General features: G+C 29.4%; 3 protein-coding genes across 7 annotated transcripts in view; 1 reads left to right on the top strand and 2 right to left on the bottom strand.

Annotated features, from left to right (window-relative positions):
- Positions 1 to 2,434, bottom strand: part of LOC143193636 (uncharacterized) — a 37,928-nt gene extending 35,494 nt beyond the window's left edge. The window contains exon 1 of the mRNA XM_076399964.1: positions 2,381 to 2,434. Within this exon, the coding sequence (XP_076256079.1) occupies positions 2,381 to 2,434 (54 nt within the window). The remainder of the gene's footprint in view (positions 1 to 2,380) is intronic.
- On the top strand, positions 402 to 21,217 carry fabp (fatty acid binding protein). 3 transcript variants are annotated; one of them, XM_076400608.1, is made up of 4 exons: positions 402 to 541; positions 5,349 to 5,433; positions 20,610 to 20,884; positions 20,969 to 21,217. In XM_076400608.1, the coding sequence occupies exons 2-4, from the start codon at positions 5,358 to 5,360 to the stop codon at positions 21,020 to 21,022; spliced, it is 405 nt and encodes a 134-aa protein (XP_076256723.1). In that variant the 5' UTR covers positions 402 to 541; positions 5,349 to 5,357; the 3' UTR covers positions 21,023 to 21,217. The 3 variants fall into 3 exon arrangements, with proteins under 3 accessions (XP_076256723.1, XP_076256724.1, XP_076256722.1); XM_076400609.1 differs by lacking the exon at positions 402 to 541 and adding an exon at positions 2,643 to 2,746; XM_076400607.1 differs by lacking the exons at positions 402 to 541; positions 5,349 to 5,433 and adding an exon at positions 18,517 to 18,711.
- A 1,245-nt stretch (positions 21,218 to 22,462) lies between these two features.
- LOC143194049 (tyrosine-protein kinase transmembrane receptor Ror) overlaps positions 22,463 to 27,559 on the bottom strand; it is a 236,152-nt gene continuing 231,055 nt past the window's right edge. The window contains exons 10-21 of one of the 3 annotated variants that reach the window (XM_076400596.1): positions 27,226 to 27,370; positions 27,029 to 27,108; positions 26,244 to 26,362; positions 25,924 to 26,125; positions 25,612 to 25,823; positions 25,458 to 25,554; positions 24,864 to 24,999; positions 24,671 to 24,803; positions 24,424 to 24,619; positions 23,970 to 24,091; positions 23,809 to 23,903; positions 22,463 to 23,752 (exon numbers count right to left, since the gene is read on the bottom strand). In XM_076400596.1, the coding sequence (XP_076256711.1) occupies positions 23,578 to 23,752; positions 23,809 to 23,903; positions 23,970 to 24,091; positions 24,424 to 24,619; positions 24,671 to 24,803; positions 24,864 to 24,999; positions 25,458 to 25,554; positions 25,612 to 25,823; positions 25,924 to 26,125; positions 26,244 to 26,362; positions 27,029 to 27,108; positions 27,226 to 27,370 (1,712 nt within the window). In that variant the 3' untranslated portion in view covers positions 22,463 to 23,577. Of the gene's footprint in view, positions 23,753 to 23,808; positions 23,904 to 23,969; positions 24,092 to 24,337; positions 24,620 to 24,670; positions 24,804 to 24,863; positions 25,000 to 25,457; positions 25,555 to 25,611; positions 25,824 to 25,923; positions 26,126 to 26,243; positions 26,363 to 27,028; positions 27,109 to 27,225; positions 27,371 to 27,559 lie in introns of those variants that run through there. The other 2 variants (XM_076400597.1, XM_076400598.1) reach the window with 2 other exon arrangements.

The following is a 27,559-nucleotide window of genomic DNA, read 5'->3' as shown; positions in this document are numbered from 1 at the left end:
GAAACTTAGTAAGCTTATTTTCATGTGAATATTCCTTGACAAATTCTATTTAATTATCATAATTCATCATGATGCTATCTATGATCATTGAAAACTGTTAAAGATGAAACTTTCTGGTCTTATCTGGATTCTGAAAAATGGCTATAGCTTTTATGCTGGTATTTGAAACATCTATTTAATTTATTTATACATTATTTTTAAGAATAAGCCTTAGTTGGGAATCATTTGTATATTTCGCCAGACAAAACACCCTGTACAAATCTGTAGTTGTCTAAAATAAATCTCGTATAAACTCTCAATTCAACAAATGTATATTTGAGACAATTTACGAATAAAACGACTGTAACAAAGCCTCCGATGTAATTGAATTAGTGTCGGGTCCCTTTCAGGCCAATTGACATATTTAACTTCAAAAATGGAGCAGTAACCAGTCGGTACACGAGTTGGTAGTGTTATTTGCGGCTCGACCACCACCGAGTAACGTAGTGATCGCTCACGTAACAGTCACTTTTGCTTTATTTACTGGTTAACTCTTGATCAAGTAAGTGTAATATTCTACCTAATTTATTTTTGATTTTTTAAATACTGCCACCGAATTTAACAACACGATTCTCACTGATTTTTTTTAACCTTGAAAATTTTCCCATGCCTATTTAACTCACTAATATCTTTTATTAGCCGTAATTACTTGCAATTTTTTCCAAGAAAGTAATTACACATCTTAAATTAAAACTGCCTCAAATATTTTAGAGTTACCATAGCCTTTCCGAAAAAGCTATACTTATTAGCAATTTAAATATATACGAAGAGTATCTTATTTCGACAAATATGTCATTTACTAATAATTAAGAATGCCTAACTTTTAGATTAAAAGTCCTTTGAGGTGATCCCAGATCGAATGTAAACTTTTCATTCATTTATATATAAGACCACATTTTTTTGAATAATTGTTTATAAAGTCAAAAGTAAAGTGTATAAAGTAAAAGCAAGTGGCAGATATTAATACAAATAAAGAAAAATTGTCTCAAATATCTTAAAGTTACTATACTCTTTCTGGAAAAAACTGTATTTATTAGTAATTTTTCTAATTTAAATACGTATTAAAAGTATCTTATTTCGACAAATATGTCATTTATTAATGATTAAGAACGAGTATTTTTAAGAGTAATAGTCGTTTGAAGGTGATCACTTTATTCAGATAGAGCTTCAATGTGAAATAATCATTGATATATATAGGACCACATTTAAAAAAAAAATTATATATAGAGTCAAACCGTCGATAGTTATAATATATTTTAAAATTATATTATTACAAATAATGTTACCATGAAAAAAAAATTAGACTCTAGTTGTAGTAAATAAAACGGAAGTAAGCCTATTTATATCAACTACCAAGTGGTAACTGGCACATAGGTGTGAACAAATAAAATTGTATACTCATTGTTTTCTAATTAAATTGTTTGAAAACTAAAAACAATTTAATATATTCTACTGATAAAAATATTCAATATCACTTAACACACAACGGATTCTTAAAATATCTAGTTATATGTAATTTATTTCTATAATAAAAGTTACACATACGGTTCATATACATACAATAGAGAAACAATTATAAATAGAGAAATATTTTCTAAATATAGAAATAATATTTATTTCTAAAGTTATTTAATTTTTTCTCTCTAATTTCATTATATTTCCATTATACTGAATGAATGTTTATTGTGTTGATATGCCCAAATCAATCCGCCATATTACATAGATGATTTTATACTTTTAGGGCTCAACCTTCTATCTTCTACTGAATATTATCGATATTGAAATAACTGTATTTGTTAGCTAATGCCACCTTACCATTCCCATTGTTTTAGGTTTTATACGAATCCGATTTTAATGTATTATTGAAATAAATATGCAGTTATAAAATATTTAAATTTTATAATAATGAAGTTATTTTATTACACTTTCTAAATAGGTCATATTAATGGCAGTTTCATTGTAATAAATATTTTATGGTAATCGATAATTAGTTTTAATATAGTACAGAGAAATATCTAATAATATAAATAATATTAAAAAATATGGCTCTACGCCAAATAATTAATGATTTAATGTAGTATATTAATGCCATACTAATGGTTTTGGTATAATTACTGATCGTTTTCTACAATTCTGACGTATTTACGTGTCATTGGAAGCTATAATTAATTTAAAATTAATTAACTGTACTGTGTTTCACAAAAGCTACTTGACAGATTACATTTAATTAATTCGATTTAATTAATTTTTGTAACAAATATCTTGTTATTTATTTTATTTACTAGTCCATTATATATTAAACATTGATACCAAACAATATTCTTATTTTAAATTTTCTTACATAGTCAGGTACTTTCATACTGCCACCGAATTTAACAACACGATTCTCACTCATTTTCATTCTCATTTTTTTAACAATGAAAATTTTCAAATTAAAAAGAATTTAAACATCGTAAATTAAAAAGTACTTATTAATTATTTAAATATATACGAATAGTATCTTATTTCGAAAAATACGTCATTTACTTATCATTAATAATGCGTATCTTTTAGATTAAAAGTCCTTTGAAGTAATAACCAGATCGAATGTAAACGTTTGGTCATTTTATTCAGATAAAGTTTTCGAGTAAAAGTATCATTTATATATAAGACCACATTTTTTTAAATAATTGTTTATAAAGCCAAAAGTAAAGTGTATAAAGTAAAAGTAAGTGGTAGATATTAATACAAATAATGCTAGAGTAAAAGATTGTCTCAAATATCTTAAAGTTATTATACTTTTTCCGAAAAAAAACTGTGTTTATTAGTAATTATTATAATTTAAATACAGTCATTTATTAATGATTAAGAACGAGAATCTTTAAGATTAATAGTCGTTTGAGGTTGATCACTATATAGATAGAGCTCTAAAGTAAAAGTATCATTGATATATATAGGACCACATTTAAAAAAATTATATATAGAGTCAAACCGTTGATAGTTATAATATGTTTTAAAGTTACATTATTACAAATAATGTTACCATGAAAAAAACTACTATACTGTAGTTGTAGTAAATAAAACGAAAGTAAGCCTATTTATATCAACTACCAAGTAGCAACTGACACATAGATGTGAGCAAACAAAATTGTATATTCACTGTTTTCTAATTAAATTGTTTGAAAAGTAAAAACAATTCAATATGTTCTACTGATAAAAATATTCAATAGCACTTACAAATAGATTCTTAAAATATCTATGTAATTTATTTCTATAATAAAAGTTACACATACGGTTCATATACATACAAGTGGAGAAACAATTATAAATAGAGAAATATTTTCTAAATATAGAAATAATATATACTTCTTTTTTTAATAAGATATAATTTTTTCTCTCTAATTTCAATCTATTTCCATTATACTGAATGCATGTTTATTGTGTTAATATGCCCAAATCAAAGACAACTTATTTTTAGCACTATGGCTGCTACTCAATGGCCAGGAAAAAACTGCAAAACCTCAATTACTTTAACGCGCCATATTACATAGTTGATTTTATACTTTTAAGACTCAACCTTCTATCTTCGACTGAATATTATCGATATTGAAATAACTGTATTTGTTGTCAAATATCACCTTACCACTGCCATTGTTTTAAGTTTTATACAAATGAGATTTTAATATTTTATTGAAATAAATATGCAGTTATAAAATATTTAAATTTTATAATAATGAAGTTATTTTATTACACTTTCTAAGTACGCCATATTAATGTCAGTTTTATTGTAATACATATTTTATGGTAATCGATAACTAGTTTTTATGTAGTACATGGAAATATCTAATTATATACATAATATTAAAAAATATGACTCTACCCGAAATAATTAATGATTTAATGTAGTATATTAATGCCATACTAATAGTTTTGGTCAATTACTGATAGTTTTCCCACAATTCTTACGTATTTAGCTGTCATTACAAGCTATAATTAATTTAAAATAAATTATCTGTACTGTGTTTCACAAAAGCTACTTGACATATTACACTTAATTAATTTGAATTTTTGTAACAAATATCTTGTTATTTATTTTATTTTCTAGTCCATTATACGTTAAACATTGATACCAAAGAATTTTCTTATGTTTATTTTTGTTGCATACTCAAGTACTTTCATATTACATTAACCTTAGTTCTTCCTTATATTTCTATATAGGGATTTTCTTATCTATTATGATTCTTATGTTTTATATCAAATTAAAGTGTTCAGTTCCTATTTGATGCATGCTGTTATGACGTTAATAAATCAACCGTAATATATGTTTCTCTGAATTGTGTAATTATCTCTATAAATGTTGATGCACCATCTTCTTTATTTTTTCACCATTCTTATTTTTATTATTTTATCTTCTTTACCTCATTTATTATTTATTATAATGCTTTGTTGTATGTATCTACCTACTGGTGCACTTCTCATAGTTTGAAAATAAGACATAGTTTTAATAAGTAACTATATTCAAGTTCAAAGGGTTTTTGTCTCTTCAACATCCATGTAAGTCCAGTGTTGACGAACCGTGGTAGTGCTTCGAATTTTTTGGGATCATGCAATCTTTCTTAATGTTTTGCGCAAACTTTTGGTTTACTTTGCTGACCATTGGTTGACGTATCATGGCGGTCACCAATACCGCGGAGAACTATATTTTGATAAATTTGGATGATGTTAACATTATATTTATTCATGCAACCTTATAATGCACACCAGCTTCAATATTTGTTTGTATAACAAAAGCTTATTCTGTGGTTTTAATTCCGATTACCGTCCTCAAGTAACCACAACATATGTGGGCCTTATAGATACGGAAGTACCTCTCGATCCTTTTTAACGTGCTTTTTCTTTGTAAGCTTGATTTTCATACCTAAATATTTAGCTGTATACAAAATTATTCTAGAACCAGTTATAATTAAGAGGTGCTCTACTTTGTGAAATTAACTTAATATAAGTGTTAAGGTAGAAAAGAAAATAACACATAGGTTAAGCTAAAATTATTAAAAATGCACGAATATACATAATATATACAGATATAGACAAAATAAATGGTGGTTTACTAATACATCGTAGTAAACCTTTCAGCTTTTTAAAACTTGTTTTAAGATCATCATTTGAAAAATTACTCATCAAAGTAACTGTTGTGAAAAAGATAACTTATCGTACATTATTTAGAAAAGCTTAACACCACTTTTACGAACTTTTGTTATATTTACATTCATCTACAAAATAACGTTTGATTGACAGTAGCATACAAAATAATGTAAGAAATATTTTTCCAGATAATCAAAATGGTTGACGCTTTTCTCGGAAAGAAATACAAGCTTAGCTCAAGCGAGAACTTCGATGAGTTCATGAAGGAGATAGGTGAGTAAATGTTAGAAATATGTATAGATGTTTTAGTATTATGTCTAGTGATTGGAATTACAATTCCAAGATATATTTATGTGTTAGGTATTTGTATCTATTCTAAAACGCATCTAACATAAAAACCATTAATTTATTCGAATATATTATTTTATTCAACGGAAAGAAGGAGTGACTGATTGAACAATGATACAAAGTGACACTGAGGATAAAAACAGACCAACCCGTCTCACTTGTTCACCATTCAGGTCGTTAAAAAAACACAGATGGCCGGATAGTTGATATTTCTGCTGACAATAGTTTTTGTTTTAGTAATACTTAATTATTAAGTGTATATAAAAAGTCTTAATTTTCGACATTTATTGCTTTTGTTATTACACTTTTATAAATTTTTATAACCTTATGATGATGCTGCTCCGTCATATCCCAATTGTCTGTTTTGGTTTCAACAAATTAAAAGTAAGGATTTTGATATCAATGACAAGGAATAATTTGGACTTCATTGTTTATCAGCTTTCTTGTCAGCCTTTTCATTATTTTCAAGCGGAATATTCATTCCATTAAATTTTGCTGTGCATAAGGTAGGATTAACAAAGTGTATTATAGAACAAATTGAACGTCGTATTGTTGCAAAAACGACCATTAATAGCGAGTAACAGAAGGAAAGTCATTTTCTTGCATGACAACGTTGGGCCACATATTCAGTTAAGTGTTGTGAAGAATTCACACAATCAGAAGACATAGCGCCTTTTGATTATCACTTATTCGGATCGATGTAGCATGGCACATGGTTTCCAAACGCCGAAAAAGTGCGAAAATCGATCGATTAGAGAAAACTTACGAAACCAACACTGAAAAACGGAAAAATCTATAGAAAATGATGTAGAATATTCTAATTAAAATAAGTTGACCAATTTGTCACAATAAAGGCCTTTTTAAAGTGTAAAAATGTTCAGAAAAGTTGTTCAGAAATTAATACCATAATTCTTCGAATTTATTGAAATAGATGTATGAAATTAGTACGTTTGTTTCACGAAGTTACTCAGCTTAAATTTTAAAAAAATCCCTTTATATGAATGACACCCATATAATCTTGCATATAAGTCTCTCACTCTTTGCTTTCACACAACATAATATGATATTACAGAACCTTTAATAGCATGCAACTAAAAAACTAACGGACTTGCATTTGCTGCATTTAGTCATCTGACGGCAATGAGTCGTATAGTTTTCATTTATATGACGACGTATGCAAAGTGATTTCATTCTTGTCTATGAAAATGTATCCACTGGAATTATTCAATCTTAATATCAATTTACCTGGCGATATACTGATCCCGTAGAAACTAATTAACAACTTGATATTTCCATGACGTACGTTTAATCATTTATTCATAATATTCATGTTTATTAAATTTAATAAATGTTGCATCAACTGTATATGAATACAAACTATATTTGTTTGTGTTTTATTTTTATGACTCACAAATATTTACATCTCGAATATTTGATAACAACTTTATGAATATAGTTTTGCTAATGTGTTATCAATAAAAAAAATGCTTATATACAGGCTTTTTCATCAATCTCTCAATACTTAGTCTATACGTATTGCAAATATACATAACCATAATTAGTGTAACATTTTTTCATTAAAATAATTATTTTATAAGGAATGAATTCAGTGAATTCCAACATTCATCGCATTTCCTTTTTATTTTTATTACATCTTACATTAGATATGCTTAGTACAGTTTTAATTTATAAAATTGATTTATTACTATTGTTCTGTTATACTTACATTAATATACAGCAAGGCGAGTACGGGATTAATACATCAGTATGTATTTCCCAAATTAGCTTAAAAAGCTGAACTTAAGATTAAACACTTAAACATTATAAGTTTACGTGGTTTGGTTCAATTTAATCTTGTGATTTCCTGCATGTTGTCCAGTAGTTGCATTGCTTCTTCGTTGCTTTGAGTAACCTTATTTGATATTTTAGTGTGAAATCTTGAATAACTATCGAATAACATCTCGAAACTCTTTTATTTGATATTGGCAACGTTTTTCGAGAATATAAAATTTAGTTTAAAATGTCTAGAAAACAAAAATGATGCTACAAATTCCTTTAACATTCTCACTATCAATATTGCTAGCTAATTAATGAAGAAAATCCATCCAAATAATACCTGTGAATGAAGTATGCACGGATGATGTTATGATTTGCCAGGTTTACCGAAAAGTCATTAGGTTTTTTTCAGAAAAAAACTACATAGTTTTCAACAAAAATTATTTATCTATATTATTGGCCAATTGATTCTATAAATCTTGCCCATCTTTCAGGCAATTTATGGATGCCATCCCAAAAAAAACTCTTTGTCCTTTGAGCAAAACCATTGGTCGAACCATTTTCTAACTTCTTCGAAACTGGCGAAGTGCTGCTCTGGCAAACATTTGGCATGCGGGCTAAGGTCTAGAGAGTATGGCGGTTTCGATAATATGGTCATCCAAGACGACGACGCTTGCTTGGACGGTTTTGCTTTATGAGACGACGCGCTGCGTCTTCAGGCCCATTCTGGATATTTTTGGATTAATGCATGGTTCAGATTCATCATTTGTTGCCGGTAGCGTCGATCGACCATCTTCGCCAAGTAATAACCACAATTTCTGGCCCTTAAGGTTGCCAAAATAAATTCACTTTTCATCACCCGTCAGTATTCAATGCAAAAAAAACTTCCAATCACACCTTTGAAACAGCATTTCACAGACGATTTTTCAATTTTCCATTTGCCTGTCAATCAGTTAATGTGATACCCATCTTCCCATCTTTTGGATTTTCCCCATTTCTCATAATTGGTCGCTAATCGTTTCTTGGGCCACATTGGATTGGGTACAATATCCAATATCTCTTGCAGATTTTGTATCTTCAAACCTTTTCTATCTACCAGAACCTTCTTTGTTTTGCAAATCGAAATCACCACTTTTGAATTTTCGAAATCACGTCTCATATGTTCTTAAGGTTAGAGTATGCTCACCGTAAGCTTCTATTAGCAAGTGACTTTTTTCTTTTGATTAATTAAGAAAAGTACTGCAAATTCACGTTTTTAGGCACGAACTTTAATATTTTCAAAAAGGTCTTTGACGATGTCACTTTTACAAAAATATAACACATATAGCTTTTAAACTTGATCAGTACTTAAATAAAGCAATCTTCCTCAGTATCACTGATTGATATAGTAAAGGCACCAACTCTGCAACCTAATCGTAACAAATGGCTACAAAAAACACATTTCTGTCATTTTCAACAGCATACTGTAAAAAGTTAACCTAGAATAAAAATAAGAAAAGAAAATAGAAGGAACTATGAAGAATCTGACATAAGAATAGAAAAATACTGCAAATAACAAACAAAAGAAACCAGAAGTACTTTAGAGAAAAACAATACCTACCCAACAAACATTGGATTATGTGTATAAAATTTAACTGTGACTTCTTTCAGAAGCTTTGTTTGTGATTCTTGTGAATGGTGTGGAACATCGTTTGTAAATACCTTATGTTGTCTGTCCTTAGGGCTAAAGTTTTATTTTGGATAAAAATGTCATAGTAGTTAATTAATCTCATATTACAAATGATGTTGATTTTCTAAGTGTATAACCACATTGTCAAAATTAATAGGAATTAGGTAGGTAGGTAATGAAATAGGTAGAAAAAAATACCAATACAATAAACAATCGTTTATCTAGAAACAAGAAACATAATTACGAAAGATCACTAACACTATAAATAATGTTTCTACTGTCATATAATTTTTCCTCTTCCTGGCATCACAGTCATTGTGTATATAATAACGTATAATACTTTGAAATATAACCTACATGAGTGGCCATTCAAACTTAGCAATAAATACGACTTTATCATACTTGCATAGAAACAATGTTGCCAACATGCAACACGATGTACGTATGTATGTAGATGTGCGTTGTATAGTATTCAGGTTATTTTGTGTGTTCACTGTAAATAAATCGAAAGCTGTTGAAGAGGCTTAACATGGAGGGTAATAACTAACTTTTTGAAAAAAATTTGAAACATTGATCAAAAATTGTAAAAGAAAGATTATTACTAGTGGTAAATAATTGGTCATTTACTTAAAATTATGATATATGATACATATTAGATCATTTATTTACAACTTAGATTAACTATAATTTCGTTAGATCATACATATAGAGGCAACATAGTAATATCAATTTATTGCTATACTTATATAGATTAACGCTAATAAAAAAATATGGTCACTAATGCACATCCATCTAAAAACATGAATAATCACAAATATAATAAATCATCATTTACAATCAGGTGTAAACAACAAAAACAATTTCATAAATAATATTTGTAGTCGATAAGATATTTTTACTGAAATAAAATCGTATTTTTATATAATTTTATAACAGTCACTTCATCTAAAATTATTTTATTATTGGTACATCGGATCCTTTTTATTTTATCTTGAAAATAATGCTTATATTTATGGTAATGTTTTTTTTTTAATATCTCCAGTTCTTTCAAAGCTTTCCACAATGATTCATTAAAATACATTCCAGTCCGCAAAATTTAATGTAACATATTCATTTATATTTTAAAGTCTCCTTTTTACCAGTGAGGGTTTTTCTGGACTGGACCTACAGTTTAACGTGGGCTGCGAACCACGGTCTTCCGCATTAAGCCTACCGACTGGCGAGTGGCCAACTTAGAAAATCATCCCAGAAGACATCCAGTTACCCCGGCTGGTTAATGACGTGACTGGGATCATATTCCTTGTCGGATTTTGCGCTATTGCCTAGGACAATCATAAACATAAATTTACGAGCAGGATTCGAACCCGCAACTAACGCAACACTTGGTGGGCTATTCTGTCGCCTTTACCACTGCAATAAGTCGTTGAAAGTAGAAAAATAAATTACTTTAAATAGATTTTTTATTTTTTAACATAATCTAACTCTAACTCCACGTTTAAGAAGCAAGGTCTTCAAAACAGACACTTATTTAAGGGATGAACTTCGCATAAGTTAATTGAATGTGTTTTATCTCCAACAATCCAGAAAATAGACTGGATACTTCATTATGTGCTTTTGACGATATATAGATGTCATGATGATAGAAGAAAACAGGGTTCGCAAACCAAAATGATGAAAATCACAAAGGTCATATCTGAAATTCTTTGGAAAGTCAGGAAAGAATGATCTACTTTGAAAATAAAAATCATGTGATAAAGGTTACGAAATGTGCAAGGTTTCAAAACAGGAACATTATTTTACTTTAAAACAATTTTATTTTGCAAGAAGTGGTGACTTATTGAACGATATATACGAGCATATACGATACTGCCGGCTCAACCCTATTCTAACGTAATGAAACCCTTGTGTCTAGACTCGTTACATCTTCCAATCTGATATAAACATACCGTTCTTTATTTGAACAAATAGGGCAGTATCGGTATTACATATTATTATTAGAATCTTGACACCTGTATAGTCAATTGTCTGGTAAACTAACTAAAAGATAATTAATAATATTTAACCATTTTAATTCTTATCGCATTAGTTTAAATAACATAGTAATTACTGGAGTAAAATATGCTTGTGAACGTCAACTAATATTTAACATTCCTGGATTTTCTTCAACATCTTTAGTTACTATATAATTCTCAATTTCAAATTTATTCATAGAACAACCATCTATTAAATAAATATCATTTGATTTTCTCTTTATTGTTTTGATTGAAAATTATAAAGATTTAATAATGTTCATTTTTCATGTATATTTGTCATATTGTCATTTTCTTATATATATAAGTTATGAAAAGTGTAGTATGCAGAATTAAAAAAATTATTTCTATTTTCCATCTTTATTCTAATATACAGGGGACTTACAAAATAATATGAACACCATGCAATAGAGTAGATCTCATTGCATATTGGCAACACTGCTTCCGTGTAAATATTGCAACGCGTATGCTCAGTTTACATGGCTAGTCTAATATGCGTAATCTACATTTATGACGTAAATAAGTCACAATGTTGCCAGATCAACTCTGAGTTTTAGTTTATTTTGGCTTTTACATATAACAAAATTCTAATTTAAATAAAATGGTGAAACAAAATTGTTATAAAATATAATTTATGCTATCATAGTACATCTAATACATTTTAGGGTTTGTGATATGGCTCGGTGAATGGAGGTAAAACGAAATAAACAGTGATGTTTACATTATGTGACCGTTATTTATTGAAGTAATATAAAAGTGTGGAAAATGCAAAATAGATAAAACGGCTGGCATCGGTGTTACCTGGTGACGACGCTTGGGCAGTCGATGGTGGCTCGTCTAAACCAAACGATGGTCGGTTACTGAATGATTGGAAATACCTTTCAATAACATCCCAGATAAACGTCTCGGGGTTGCCAGCTATTCGTTATCGGGTTCTAGTTGGCGCTGCTGGCACCCCGCCCGTGTTCAACATCTGGGATTATATTTCTGGGTATTTTGTAGACCGTTATTCCACTACGTAAAATTCGACATGCCTCAAGATCGCTACAACATATATTATCGAACATTTCTTACAACCACAATCGTTTATAAGTTAGAGTTGTTTTATTATATTTACATACATCTATGAGGTAAAGCTCTAGGTGTTTTTTTTTATATAGTGATATCCTCTGGAAGCCTAAACTAACTAATTAACAATTATATATCCAAGTAATGCATTTTACTTTCATTAGAAAGCATATTCAACATTTTTCATTTAATTCTTATTATCTCCTTGTCAAGTCACTTTGATAATACCGTAGTTTCCTCTGCTACTACCTGTCCACGCCATTTTTGATAAAATTAATCACTGAATTCTCCTTAACGCATTTACCATACCTACAAAATAGTTGGTATTAATCCTTTCGTAATATGCATTACAACTTAATGCTCATGTATAATTCTGAACAATTACACATATATCTATGCACGTAATTCGTTTAGACTTACAATCTAACCTCCTACAGTTATGGTATATTAATTATATACTCATTTTTAGTTGTTTCCACTCTCATCGTCCTGTCTTGGAAAATGTCAACATTAAATCAAAATCCAATATTCATAAACTTTAATTCAAGTGAAGAACTAAGCTGTTAATTTCCAATCTATTTAACATTTATCCGCGATTTAATTTTTTATCAATTTCTTCTTCAATATTTCCGATCGATTTCATCCAAACCATCCAAAACAAAAAAGTGTGTTACTTACCATTTCAACTCAACAATTCTAAGAATAGCAAGTACAATATATCTGCAATTATTAATAAATGTTATAACTAATAATACTTAATCAATTTTTATTCCAACATTTACGTTTTTCGATCAATTTTTATTGTCTTAACACATTTTATTATTATCTTGCCATGAGCGACCACTATTCGATCTCCTAGCTCTAAGTTATGAACGTATGAGACAGCATTGTATCTCTTTTTAAGTGGAATAAAATGAGAAGGAAAATGTTATCTGATTCTAAAACATCAGTATGGCTTCAAAACATCAAACATCTTGATGACATATGTACAAAAGTACTTTGGATAGACTAAATATGTCAGATGTTCGTATAATACCCTTATAATGCAAACATCATTTCACAGACATAAACACAATTTTTTAATAATCAGAACCTATCATTCACGCCATATAAGAACCCCCACGTTGAGAAGAAATGATCAAAGAGATGTACCTGGTCGTTGTTATCTAGACCGTCTAGACAGTCTGTAATTGTAATAAAATGCCCTACATATATATCCTGCAGATCATCTATACGTTAGATTTTATTTGAAATTAAAACTCTGATTCTGTTTATCTAAAACCCTTTCTTTTGGCACACTCTCCTGTTGAGAAATTAGTGAATCTGTTTTGGTCGATCGATTGCAAAACTACTGTTAAAAACATCCAGTTATTTTGAAAAAGTTTACACCTTTACTTATTGACCTAATCTCGTACTTGCACTTTGAAATTTTGGATAACTGTCAAGTATATTCGGAGTGATAAAAGTCCACCGTTATTTCTGATTTTCTCAACAACAATATTAGCGTTCGTATCATTAATTTAAAAACGCGGGCTTGTTTTTTATTACCAAATTATCACCTATATATAAAAACAAGAGAGTTATTATTCGTTATTCGCTCTATTTTAAATGGTTTTATTGTTCCTTAGCATGTACTTAAGATATTGCAAAATGATGATGACACATAAATTCAATTGAAAGCTTATTTTGTCAGCTTAATTCATTACTGATATAAGAATTATGATTTGTATGGGCTGTAAGTTTATTCTATTAGCACGTTAATGTTGTTATTATTGTAGCGTTTATGATAAGAAAGTTGCAAATGAATATGACTGATGTTAAAAATATGCTTTGAGTAATAAATGACTAAATATATATCAAAATTAGAACATGAATAATTATTTTATTATTTTTAATTAATATATAATTATACAAAAGCAATTGCAGATTCAAGAAAACCATATTATAAATTGATTTGTACCTTTCCAATTATATTATAGATATAATATATAGCTTATAGATAGCATACATTTTGATCAGCAATAGCTATATGTATTTCGCATTTAAACATCCATGTAAAAAACTATAAAATTTTTCATATTTCTCTAAATAAAATGTTTTTGATTTAGTATTATTAGAGAGATTTAAAGAGATTTTACCATTTTACCTATCAAACTTTTAGAAACCTATGTTCTCGATTTAGTTTCAATGATTGAAAAGTGGGAATGTTGTTGTCTATGACAAAGAATGATCTGGAGGACAATTAGAAGACAATGAATTGTAAGACTCATTGGGCAAAAGCCCTAATGAAACTCTAAAAAAACTTTCAGATAGTTTAGCAATTGATGAATCAAGTATTTCTAGAGGTTTAAACATGATGAGAAAAGTCCAAAAAGAGGGCAAATGGCTACAATATGGAACAATCGAAAATGTCATTTCAAACCGCAAATACCAAATAGTGGTCTTCTTGTCACATAAAAATATTTATATATCGATCCAAAAAATGTCGATATTCTCTAACTACTTTAAAAAGGGCAAAATGTTTAATAAACCTTCAAAACCAACTACTAATATACATTAAAACCGGCTTAGTTAGCGCAGTGGTAAAGGCAACAGGACCCTTAATGTTGCGATAGTCGCGGTTTCGAATCCTGCTGGGGCATAGTCGTAAATTTATGTAAGAGTGCAAAATCCGACAAAGAAAATTATCCCATCGACGCCAGTAACTAGGCTGGGTAAAACCGGATGTCTTCTGGGGTGATATCTAAGCTGGTCACTCGCCAGTCGGTAGGCTTAATGCCGAACTGTAGGTCCAGTCCAGAAAAACCGCTGTTAACAAGACACTCAGCAACACGCAGCAAGAGTTATGAGACATATCACAAATCACACTGTTTTAGATCGAATGGGATTCTGCCACATCGAGCGTACTAACCAAGCATAGCGTCTTCTGACTATCACTTGTTCAGATCTATAGCAGCATAGCTTAATCGGAAAAATGGATCAATGATTTAATCGCTGCCAAACCCAACATCGTTCTTTCGACACGAATAATGGGATATCAGTGAATTTTCTGTTTCTGCATACATTGTTATATGTTCTATCAGTTTAATTTCGTTGAAACAATCAAATGGAAGAAAGAATTTTATTTATCTTGAAAAGTCGTGTATCAGTCAGACCATGTAGTATTAATCACAACAAATTTATTACATTGTTACTAGTCGTTGCCGACTAACCTACAATTTGGTCCTAATAATACCTAAGCATCTGTCGTAATAATGCGTTTATATTAACACTGCGGTTTTTCTATTAAATGCACCTCACTACACTATACTACACAAGATCAAATCATTTGATTCTGTATCCTGTTCTGGTGTTATCCAAGAGTTTTATTACTTTGATATTGACATGAGAACGGAGTTTGTTCTTATATCCTTGCAATTCTCTTGATTTCCTGGGTGACAATCGCTATATGAAGATCTCGGTATAAGTAATCAGTCCCGTAGTATCTCGATGCACCTACAGTGGACTATGTTGTGGAAAACTTGAATTGTATTTATAACCATATATCCATATAGGTTTCAATACTTGTTTATAAGAGGTCAATTGAAAAATCCCGGGCCTACCATAGTAAAACACATCTTTTGGCAAAATTAGTTTTTTTATTTAACATAATTCCCTTCAAGGATGATACACTGATTATAGCGACCCTCCAACTTTTCGATGTCATTTTTGTAGTACGGTTTGTCCTTTGCTTTAAAATAGGCCTCAGTTTCGGCGATTACCTCTTCATTCGACGAACATTTCTTCCCAGCAAGTATTCTTTTGAGATCGGAGAACAGGAAATAGTAACATGGATTTTTGCCGTCGTTTGCACTGACTTGTGACACGGTGCATTGTCTTGGTAAATCAGCACTTTCTTTTTCTTCAAATGCTGCCGTTCTTTGGCGATATCGTCCTTCACATGGTTCAATAACGCTGTGTAACAGTCGCTGTTGATGGTCCTTCCTATTTCAAAGTAGTCAATAAAAATTATTCCATGCGCATCCCAAAATACAGACGCCATAACCTCGCCAGCCGACTGTTGAGTTTTCCCACGCTTTGGAGCGGGTTCATCGTGTGCAGTCCACTAGGATGACTGTCAATTTGGAGTGAAGTGATGGAGCCATGTTTCATCCATTGTCACATATCGAGGCAAAAACTCGGATTTATTACGCTTGATCATCTTCAAACACTGCTCCGAATCATCAACTCGTCGTTGTTTTTGGTCAAAAGTGAGCTTGCGCTGCACCCACTTTTCACAGAGCTTTCTCATACCCAAATATTCGGAATGATATTATGTACACGTTCAGTTGATATCTTTAGAGTGTTTGCTATTTCATTCATTTTCAATTTACGGTCATTCGAAACCATCTTGTGGATTTTTTAAATATTTTCGTCGGTAACAACTTCTTGTAGGCGTCCACTGCGTTCACCGTCTTCGGTGCTCATTTCATCACGTCTAAACTTAGCATACCTTGCAATAGCAATCCTTGATGGTTGATTTTCCTGGGTCAGTATCTGGAAACTCAGTATCAAGCCAAGTTTTTGCTTCAACTGTATCATTTCCCTTCAAAAAACAATATTTTGTCAACACGCGAAATTCCTTTTTATCCATTTTTTTCACAATAAAAAAAGTTGTTTTACTCAAAATGTTATAATTCACAAACTAATGATACGACAGCTATTAAATTTATACACGCATCTTTGAATTATTAGGGCTAACTTAAAAACATATGGATTTAATTCTAGTAGCGCCATCTATGTGTCAGGCCGGGGAATTTTCAATTAACCTGTTGTATGAATAAATAAAACGTTATTTATATTAATTAGTAAAAATGGCATTAAGTAGTCTCAAACTGTAACATTCAAGATTTAAAGTACAGTTAAAATATTCGAAGTAATTGGAGAATTGTTCCAGTCCGGATATGAAGGTTTAGATTCGAGAACGAGAATGAATGAGTAATGAAATACTTCAATTGGATATGAAATACGTTGGCTGACATTTCCTATCTGTAAGTATTATTTAAACGACGACATTTAACTGATTTTAGGGATAACAATTCCAGTTCTTATTTCCAACATATTTGCCTTGCTATTTTAATGCATTAAAGAATTTATATTTTAAAAATTAAAACGATACTAAATCAAGAATTAACGACTCCCAAACCCAAAATATCAAGATCCGAAATAAGTCCAATTTTATAAGACCAATAACTAGATCAATTTATATAAATACTTTAATACATAATAAATATTTTTACAGTATTAAATATGTCTAGAGTAATATCAAACAAGCTTTTAAAATTATTAAACATAATTTTCAGCAAGATGATAGTTGATCTATTCAAACTGTTTTAAATAAGCTAATGATCTCACAAATGAACAATACAAATTTTATTCAGGTTCTAATATTATTTTTTTTATTCTCAACTTTTTTTTATTCAGAATCCTTTTAATAGTTACAAAATTGGCGCACAATACTATAACACACTGTCTAAAATAATTTATGGTTAAAGTAGACGATAAGATGTTTGCCTTTAAACAAAGACTTATAAAGTCACTAGAAAATAGTACCGGTTTTCCGGTACCATTTTCAATCAAATATTTATTTTTCTTATAAAAATACCATAAATAATATAATTTACTACATTATTGTAGCACCAACACATCGTTATACCATACCAAACTATATGTTGATAATGCAGTTTCCTTTTTTATTTCTCAAAAAATTCAAAAACATTGTTTTATTTTTAAAATTTTTTGTTTGATCATAAATAACGTCTACAGCAACATGTTTTTTAATGTTAATAAATAATATGTTAATCATTAATAAAACCAATTAACCCCAGTTAAATTAATAATATGAATAAAATTATCATACATATTACTTTATTAATTACTAACATCAATTTAATGCTTCTATATAAAAAATGTAAAAATCATACAAAACTACAAATGATTGAACTATGGAAATCGCATAAATAATCGTCTCTTTAAGTCAACACGCTATACAAGTAATATAATACAGAGAACAGATGTTAATTCATGTAGAACAAATGAAATGTGTTGAACTATCATTCAATTTTACAAGTCTCTTTCTGTTTGCGTGTACTGGTTGAAAACTAATCAAGATTATTTATTGAGCATGGGAATAAACACGATTCATCTTTACAATATGTTAAGATTTAATTAATCAATACTTCAATGAAATGACTATTTTAAGACCTATCAAAAATAGGGTTAGGTTCAAGGATCAATTTCTATAATGCATATTTACGTATTGATCTTTGTAGCAGTGCAATTTAGTGCATTTACTTTCTCCCTTTATTATATATTAATGACAATGTCTATCTTTGTTGCCCACATATGACCTAGAGTCTCAGGCAATATTAAACGAATACGCCAACGTATGGAACTGGGACTTTGAACCTTAGTAGCGTGTATTATTCGTAATATTGCCGGTACGAATACAGTAGTTGTAAAGTGTTCGATCGTTTAGGACCTGTTAGACTGATTGAGCTATAGTAGTACGTTTCTTCTTTGAAAACAAATTTAATACTAAAATGGGTTTAGACAGTATTTTTGGAAAAAAATTCAAGTTGTCCACTAGTGAGAAATTCGATGAGTATATGAAGGCATTAGGTAATTTTTTTCATTAATTTTATATCTATAAATTGTCGTGTATATAAAGTTCTTTGAACTGATTTTGCTGCTGTGTGATAGAATGTATTTTCTTCAACAGTATTCTAACGAGACAATGAAAACTTACCCCAGTATTTTTTTTACTTTAACCAATGCAGGAATCTAATTCATGTTTTATTTAATGATATTGTACAATTTTATCTTCAAGATATCTTTAGTAAATATTAAGTTTCAACATTTAAAGTCTATAATAAATCAGTCTAATCTACCCACCTATTTAATTAGTCGTAGTTTTTTTCAGTTTCTATGATAAAAATTTTGAATCCCTGTTACCAAGCGTTCATAATTTTAAATTTATTATAATGGATATAGTCTTTAAAAGGTTTAATTTACTTTTTACCTCCGTTCAAAATAACTGATAAAATTATCATTAATAAACTGCAACTGTTCTGATTTAAAATATGTATTGCTTAAAATAACCGATAGCACGTAAATATTTATACTTCCAGTTATATGGTTGCAAGTAGCCAATAACATATTATGTATTTTTCAATATGATCAGATCACAAATAAAGAGCAAATATTGTCTCAAGGTTATTCATTTTTTAGGAATATCAAAAATATGATAGACTGAACATTTATGCATACCAATAAACATTTATTAATATCTAAATATTATAATAAAGTAAACGTTTAGTCATGTGCTTCATTTATAATCAATGCCATATAATAATTTATTATAGGATATTCTATTTTCTAGACCTGCCCCAAATATGATTTTTTGTAGGAATGATTAATTATGAATAAGTAACATCTAAAAATGTATTCTTAATACATATTTACCCTACCTTACTTCCTGACCTACAACAATATGTTTTTTAGTAATAGTAATAATGGTAATAGCACAGATCAATCATGTATAATATACATACAGATCAATCAAATCAAATATCACCAATAGTCAGCATTTTTACATAATTTTAAAGTATATGTATTAAATTGATATAATTAATTATGATTAATATTTGATGTATGTATCATATTTTACTCTTATAAGTTCATATTTTATTATTACTGTAAGAATTAAATTGTGGTTCCTTGCTAGTTGAAATTCCTCTTTTGTTTTATGGATATCCTATAATTCACAACGTTGTTAACATTTTATTTAACAAGTTAATTTTTATTCTCAGAAAACAATAATGCAGGAATGTGTACCATCAAAAATCTTTTTTCAACCGTTCTTGGAGTTTGGACTTTGCCACTATACTTTAAACAAACATTCAAATTAATTAGAAAACGTTACAAAAATACAGTTAAATATTTCTATTATTAACTTTAGCCTAACCTGAACGAACACATAATATTAAAATTGATTTTCAAAACCCATTTATCATTCTATGATTTAAAAAACTGGAGAATGTAATAAATGTATTATTATGATTGGGATTCAGAATTTCTAAAAATAAATCTGAACAATTTTGATGTGTTTCTATGGATATTGCTATAGAGAAAATTATCAAATTTTTTCATTATATGTTTTTACTATAATTATAGATGTAAACATCAATCGTCAAGATCATTATATGAAATATAACTAATTTTCCACAAATAGTCATTTCTTTCTTTTATTGCCATGTTTAAATGACTGTTATAATTATTACTTCATGAATACTTGTATGTTTTAAAATATGTTGCTTATAATTGCGTCTATTTTATTAATGTTTAGTTAGAAATAGATACACACCTATGTAATTAATATGTACTCATACAATTATTAAAATGCAAAAGTTATTTCTTTCCGTCTTATGGTCATGCATGCTTGCAGATAGAATCGAAAACAATCCTTGAAGTATGAATTATAATAATTATACTATATATTCTTTTTTGTTGCTATTTAGGCGTTGGATTGGTTACACGCAAAGTGGGCAATGCTGTGTCACCAGTCGTCGAGTTGAACAAAGAAGGTGATGAATACGTGTTGACTTCAAACTCGACATTTAAAAATGTTGTGCTGAAGTTTACACCTGGAGTTGAATTTGACCAAGAAACACCCGATGGCAGGAAAGTTAAGGCAACAATTACCGTTGATGGTAACACCTTGAAAGAGGTTCAGAAGGCTGATGGTAAAGTAACCACCATTGACAGAACGTTCAGTGATGACGAAATTAAAATGGTAATTTTTTTATATATTTTATATTTTAACATGAGATTCTAGCAAATCAGTTGTTGGTGATTCTAAAATTATTTTTGTTTTCAGGTAATGACCGTTGGTGACATCACAGCCACAAGAATTTATAAGTTAATGGCTTAAACTATAATTAGTTCTCAATCCAAGAAACGTATACTTCACATGTTATTTTTTTGTTATTGATCCAAGAAAATGTACTGATTTTATAATGTAAACAAGAGTAATCTGTTAATTTTTTATATTGCTTAGCATATATATGTGGTTATATAAAGTTCTAGTTTTTTTGTAATTTCGAAACTAATTAAAGATTTAGTTTTATATTGTGTTAATTTTTTTGTATATATTTAAACATAGATAGATATAATACATACAAAGAGATAATAGCATCATTATTGCGGTGCTATTATCAGTACTTAACCAGGTTCAAAAATATTTGTAATAAGAGATACTGTTTAAACAAAGAAGCTGTTATGGATTTACTGGCACGTCAACCTAGATTTTCCAACAGCCTATAATGTGGCATATGGCAATTTATTATGCTTCAGTGAGTGCCATGACTCACCTAATTTTTTTTAAATAAAGGATGCAGATTTTTAATTTGTATTATCATCAAAGAATTAATACCTTCTTCGATCAGTTTGCACTAGTAAATTGTAAAGCTTCTACTCAAATTCTTGTAGCGTTCGGCGAAGGTTCCGGCATATGTTTTTTTTATTAATTATATCTTACATTAGATATGCTTAGTACAATATTAATTTACAAATTAATTTGTTACCACTGTTCTGTTGTACTTGCATTAATACACAAGTAAGGCGAGAACGGGATTTATACGTCAGTATGTATTTCCCAAATTAAAATAAAACTAATCCACTTAAGCTAAAGTTAAGAATACACTAAACAAGTTCATGTAGTTTGGTTCGCTTCAATCTTCTGATTTCCTGCGTGTTGTCCAGTAGCTACTTAAGCATTGGTAATTAATCTTAGAACTTTGTTTTGAGTGCGTTGGATTACTAGTCGGTTTTATGTTTTAGTGCATCCCCATAGCTCCAAATTGACTGTATGATGGACTGACACCAATAAAACAATATCTTTGATTTTAGGTCAAGTTGAAGGAAGCTTGCGGGATCGGGCCTCCGTCAAGGGATATACTTAGATAATTGTCGCAATATATCGTCGCAACGCAAAATGAATATGTAGATCTTGTTGATTGCCACTTGTACTTTTTCTATAGCATTAGGCAGAGATATATATTTTTTGCCATGATAACTGTACAGTCGGAAAATGTCCCAAGTACTATGTTTTTGTTGATGGGATATAAACAGTGTAGAGTAGATACAGGAGTGTTCCCAGGATACTACCCTGGGAAACTCCAGCAGTTGATAACAGTTCCGCGAAAACAATTTGCTCATCTTGTGGATTAATCTCAATTAATCACGTTCTGAAACCAACCTCTTTGATTTTAGGTCAAGTTGACTCGACTTAAGTGGTCATATGGTTTTACACAAACTTCCATAGGTTCTTCCGCAACTTAGGAGCTATTGATGAGAATTTAAAAAGAAACAGTAATATAAAAAGAATTTATTTAGAGATATAAACACACACAGACACACTCAGTAAGTTACATAAATTTACTATAAAACACATAAACAAAAATCGTGCTGATATCGTTTCTGAGACCCAAATTTTTATATCAATAGCTATACACACGGTCGGGTACAACTAAAGGCAAAGGTGCGAACGATTGAGTGAATGTTGAATACAATATGCGCAAGCAAATTTTAGTACCGCTCGCAGGCTTGCCCTTTCAGGTACACACCAAGACATTCCTTATCATGTGTATGCCTTTTTAAGAGTAAAACCTCTTTGTTTCTTACTTAGTTTTTTCAGTGACTATAGCCTATTTAAAAACAGATCATTATTATAGGGTTCAACAGTTTTGTTGAAAATGTTTTATACAAACATAAAATAATAAAAACAAAGAGGTGTAAAAACAAATTGTATATGATTATATAATATAATTGATACTATACAATGTACATTAATAATAAAATAAAAAGCAAATTTAAAAGTTACTTATAAAGAATAACAACATTATAGATTTGGCTTAAATGTGATATAACTTCAGATGGATATAATTTTATTCTTTTATTTACACGTGATAACCATTGTGGGATATTAAAAGAACATTAGTTATAACTAAACATTATTGTACAAGACGAGAAGTAAATAAAATAGGAACTAGAAATAAGAAATAAAACAAATGTGGTCCATTGTTAATCCACGTTGTGAATGTGCATAAAGTTTGCTTACTAAGTATTAAAATTTCGAATGAAAGTACAGAATCACATACTTTCCAATCGCGTTATTTGGAAACGTATATCTATCGGTGTTAATTTCTACAATTATATATTATTCCATTTTTATAGTAATTTCCATATATAATGAACGGTAGTTTAAAATATTCGATTTTTCATAATTTAAAAATTATATCAATTTATCAAACATCATTAAAATCCTAAAAAAGTTTGATTTTTTTTAAAACAAAGTCAATTTTTGGTATAGAAGTATCAATATACTTCTTATATTATTGCTTAACTAAATCAACAAAAAATCATTTGATAGCTGCCTGCAGCACAATTAATAATATGCAACACCTAAAGTGATAATTTCGTTACAACTTAGTCCTTAATCTTCGTTTCAAAATTGTCTCCACTTGTACTGCTACTGACCACTGTGTTCTTTGGGTTAACTTTCTCCATTCTATCTAGCGAATCCAAATTTCTACTGCCTTTATGCCTTCTTTCCTTTCTGCCTTCAAGGCTGATATTTGTGCTTTGGGTAGTATTTCCCAAACTATAAGAAATATTAGGAAAAACAGATTAAATTTAAGATTAAAATGCTATATTTACCTAGAAGAACGTCCGGATGTAAGACTGCTTTGACTATCGTGTAACCGGCTGGATGAAGGCTTGTGCCTCTCACTTTCCCACGTCAATGATGTAACCTACAATGAAAATATACATTTTTGTATTTATTTTTTTGGATATTAAGTGATATTGTTTAAATTTACCTGATTTTCTGCGGCTGTGCAAAGTGTCTGTGAGTCAGAGGCATGGCTTGATTTTGATCCTGTTAAACAATGTCGTTGAGGAGTCGGTTGACATGAAGATGGAAGAGATTTATAATAAGCACCTAAAAAGTGTACACTTAGAATTCATAATAAAGAAAGAAATCATGCAGGACAAAAAAATTAGAGTAACAATATTTTCTGCAAAGATCTTTTTTATTTTCATTATTTCAATACAGTGATAAATAATTACTTTCGTTGTTAAATAATAATACAGGACATATAAAACTAAATGTATGATTCAGTCATCAAATCATTCTCAGAATACTATAAAAACATTAATATTACATTGATAATAAAAAAATTATTAATTTTTGTATAATAGTAACACAACATAAAAAATAGTTTATTAATTATCTGAATTATATAAAAGCCATATATTGTTTAAGATCCATACCATTAGTGCAGCCACTCTGTTTCCAAACTTTCAACCTATCGCTAATTTCCTTAAAGTTAGGTCTTCTATTAGCTTGCTCTGCCCAACATTCAACCATTAATGCATAGCAGTAACTTGGACAAGCATCTGGGCAAGGAAGTAGCTTCCTTGATCTAATCATGTTAATTACTTCTTGGTTGTTGTATCCATAATAAGGCTGAAATATGTTTAATTAACTAATTTCCATTTTTAAATATTTTGTACATACTTGTAACCCATAACTATAAATCTCCCATAATACAACTCCATAACTCCAAACATCTGATTCTGTTGTAAATTTTCCATAAAGAATTGATTCTGGTGGCATCCATCTTACTGGCAATAACGATTTTGATTGAACCCTATTAATGAATAGAAACATTAATATGTATTAGTATATTTAGATAATTCTAATTAGTTACCTATAATAGTCACAGGAGTACATATCACGACTCAATCCAAAATCGCTGATTTTCACTTCCATATCTTTAGATACCAGACAATTTCTCGCGGCCAAATCCCTATGTACATAATGGTTGTCGGATAGATATTCCATTCCTAAAATAAGATAATTTTTTTAATTATTAATTTAAATCCCGACACCCATTAAGTTGTTGCTCTTTATACAGATGATTCTATGTTAAAACACTAGTATTGTTTATCCTAACCCACCATTTGCTATGATAGCATTTATGAAGCCAGACTAAATAAGAGCGGACTAAATTTTAAATATTTTTGAAGTATCAATATTTATCTTCAATGTTAGAGTTAAACCATTTAAAATTTAATATCATAATCATGTTTTTGAAGCATGAAAGTCAATTCTAACAAGATCTTATTATTTTAGCTTTATTAAAAAAATTAAAATTTCAATTAAATATTTTTTGGCTACAAAATTTAACGTGTTTGATATCAGAAAAATAAGACTCGACTAACTATATACGAATTGTACTTAAAAAAATGTCTATTGAAAAATATTCAAAACAGAGAACTAATTGATAAGACACAATAATTACCTTGTGCAATTTGAATGGCAATATCAAGAAATTGGTCATGCGTTAAACATTTGCCGTTTTCTGGAGAATTGGATATTAAAAATTCATGAAGATCTCCCTATAATTTGACATAAAAAATTAGGTATATACAATAATATTATTAAAAGTAACTTACTTCCGACATATATTCAAATAACATACACATTGGTTCCTGTTTAGTAACTACACCTAATAAGCAAATTATGTTTGGGTGTTTCAGTTCTGAAATCAGTTCTATTTCTCTTTGGAAATCAGCTTGGGTTTTAGCCGATGCGTTTTCTTTAAGCGATTTCACAGCAACAAAAACTTTGCCTGTTTTTGTTTTTAATTCACCTTGGTATACTTTACCTAAAATACATCAAAATATTGGTTATGTCGTTTTTGATTTAATTACGTGTTAGTGGGAGTCGTATATTTTGTTTTGTAAATTAAACTCTCAAATACTCACCAAAAGCTCCTTCTCCTAATTCCTTAACAAATCTGACTTCTTTGTATGTGTACTGTGGCAAACTTTGATATCCTATTTTACTATGAGTATGGTTTCGTTGATTTGTTGGTATATTGTTAGGTGGTAGTAAGGTATTCAGTTCGATTGGGCTCGATGGTCCCGGATTACCATATATATTTTTACTAGCTTGAGGCAAATCCTTCTGAAACAAAGTATTTATTAGCAAGAATCTACATTAAAATTTTCAGTTTTAAAAAGTAATATGTGTACGATTATATAAGATAAATACATAAATTTGATTAATTATATTTCCTACTTACATTCTGTAAATTTCTAGCTATCTTTTTCTTTCTCCTGCAGAAACAGTATGAGAAAGTAAGGCTGATCGCTAAGGTTATTATCAGCAATATCACTGCGACATAAGTACCAAAAACCAGGACTGAAAAAGGAAAAAGAAAGGGAAACATGAATACAATAAATAATATAAAATAGGATTTGTTTCTTTATTTCGTTTATAAATAAGGGAAGTCTTTGTTGAAATGGAATGAGACAAGTTGGGTGAGGTATTAATGAAATTTTTTCTTTATTTGAAAGATCTATGTATCATAATATATGAAATATAACTGGGTTATATATTTATGTTGACTTTAACGGCATTTGTTGACACCGCATACTTATACAGCTATATCAATAGGTAACCTCTTTAAGAGTTACCTCTGTGTAAGAGAACCCCTAAACAAGAAAAATATTAACTGTGTCAAAACGCATAATCTTGGTGGCCAACTCATGTCATATTCATGTTTCGCAGAGGCGAGAGATAACCATCTTCTCAAAGCATAATATCCATTGAGGAACAACATTTCCTCTAGATGTAAATCATTTTAATGATGATAAGAAAACGGTTATCATCGTTCTGATATAATCCTCGTTAATCAATGGGATGAAATGGGATGAATGGAATGAAAAAACATAGTTTAAAGAAAAGCAAACAGTAACTTTTTGTGTGAATTGGCGTCGTTATATATATAGTTAAGATAGCTATTGAGTGAGTTTAAATTGTTACTGTTTCTAGAACTAATCACTGAAAATGTTAATGGTAGCTTACCGCAACGTGAAATTCCACAGACTTCTCTCTTGTTGTGAGAAACATAGCAAAACGGCTCTGATTCTGCATCACCTGGATTCCTAAGAATATATACAGAATTAGTAATGTGAGGAAAATATTATGATATAATGTTGGTTTGAATAATCTGCAATTTTGTGAAAAATTCATTTTTCATGATTAATGTGATAAAGCATTACCTGCAGTAATTATGCCCTGCCAGTTCCGGATACTCCGATGGTAACAACTGGAACTGATGAGACCACTTGATGCAAGTCTCACCTGAAGCAGTAACATTCTGAATTCCTCTATATAATTTTCCTTTATCATAATAGCACTGTTCTTCTGCAAAAGTAGTAATTTTATACATGTTTAGATATTAAGTTATTAAAAATGAAAACAAATGTTTTAAAAACAAATTGATTCGAATTTACGAAATTAGAAATCCAAGATATTCTTAAATTATTTATATCAATTTAGTTTGCTATAAAAACAATATCATGTGAAACGTCTGTTATAAAATTGAACATAATA

The sequence above is a fragment of the Rhynchophorus ferrugineus genome, unplaced genomic scaffold (genome assembly GCF_030347505.1).
Source record: "Rhynchophorus ferrugineus isolate W39M unplaced genomic scaffold, kcgeb_rfMv2 rfM3, whole genome shotgun sequence".
Classification (NCBI taxonomy): Eukaryota; Metazoa; Arthropoda; class Insecta; order Coleoptera; family Curculionidae; genus Rhynchophorus; species Rhynchophorus ferrugineus.
This window is presented reverse-complemented; position numbering and strand designations above follow the sequence as displayed.

Bases quoted from the DNA above. Each gene is read 5' to 3' on its own strand.
- fabp (XM_076400607.1), top strand. From the start codon at position 18,633: ATGGGTTTAGACAGTATTTTTGGAAAAAAATTCAAGTTGTCCACTAGT. The intron at 18,712-20,609 runs GTAATTTTTTTC...GTTGCTATTTAG, and splicing joins TGAGTATATGAAGGCATTAG to GCGTTGGATTGGTTACACGC. The intron at 20,885-20,968 runs GTAATTTTTTTA...TTTTGTTTTCAG, and splicing joins GTGATGACGAAATTAAAATG to GTAATGACCGTTGGTGACAT.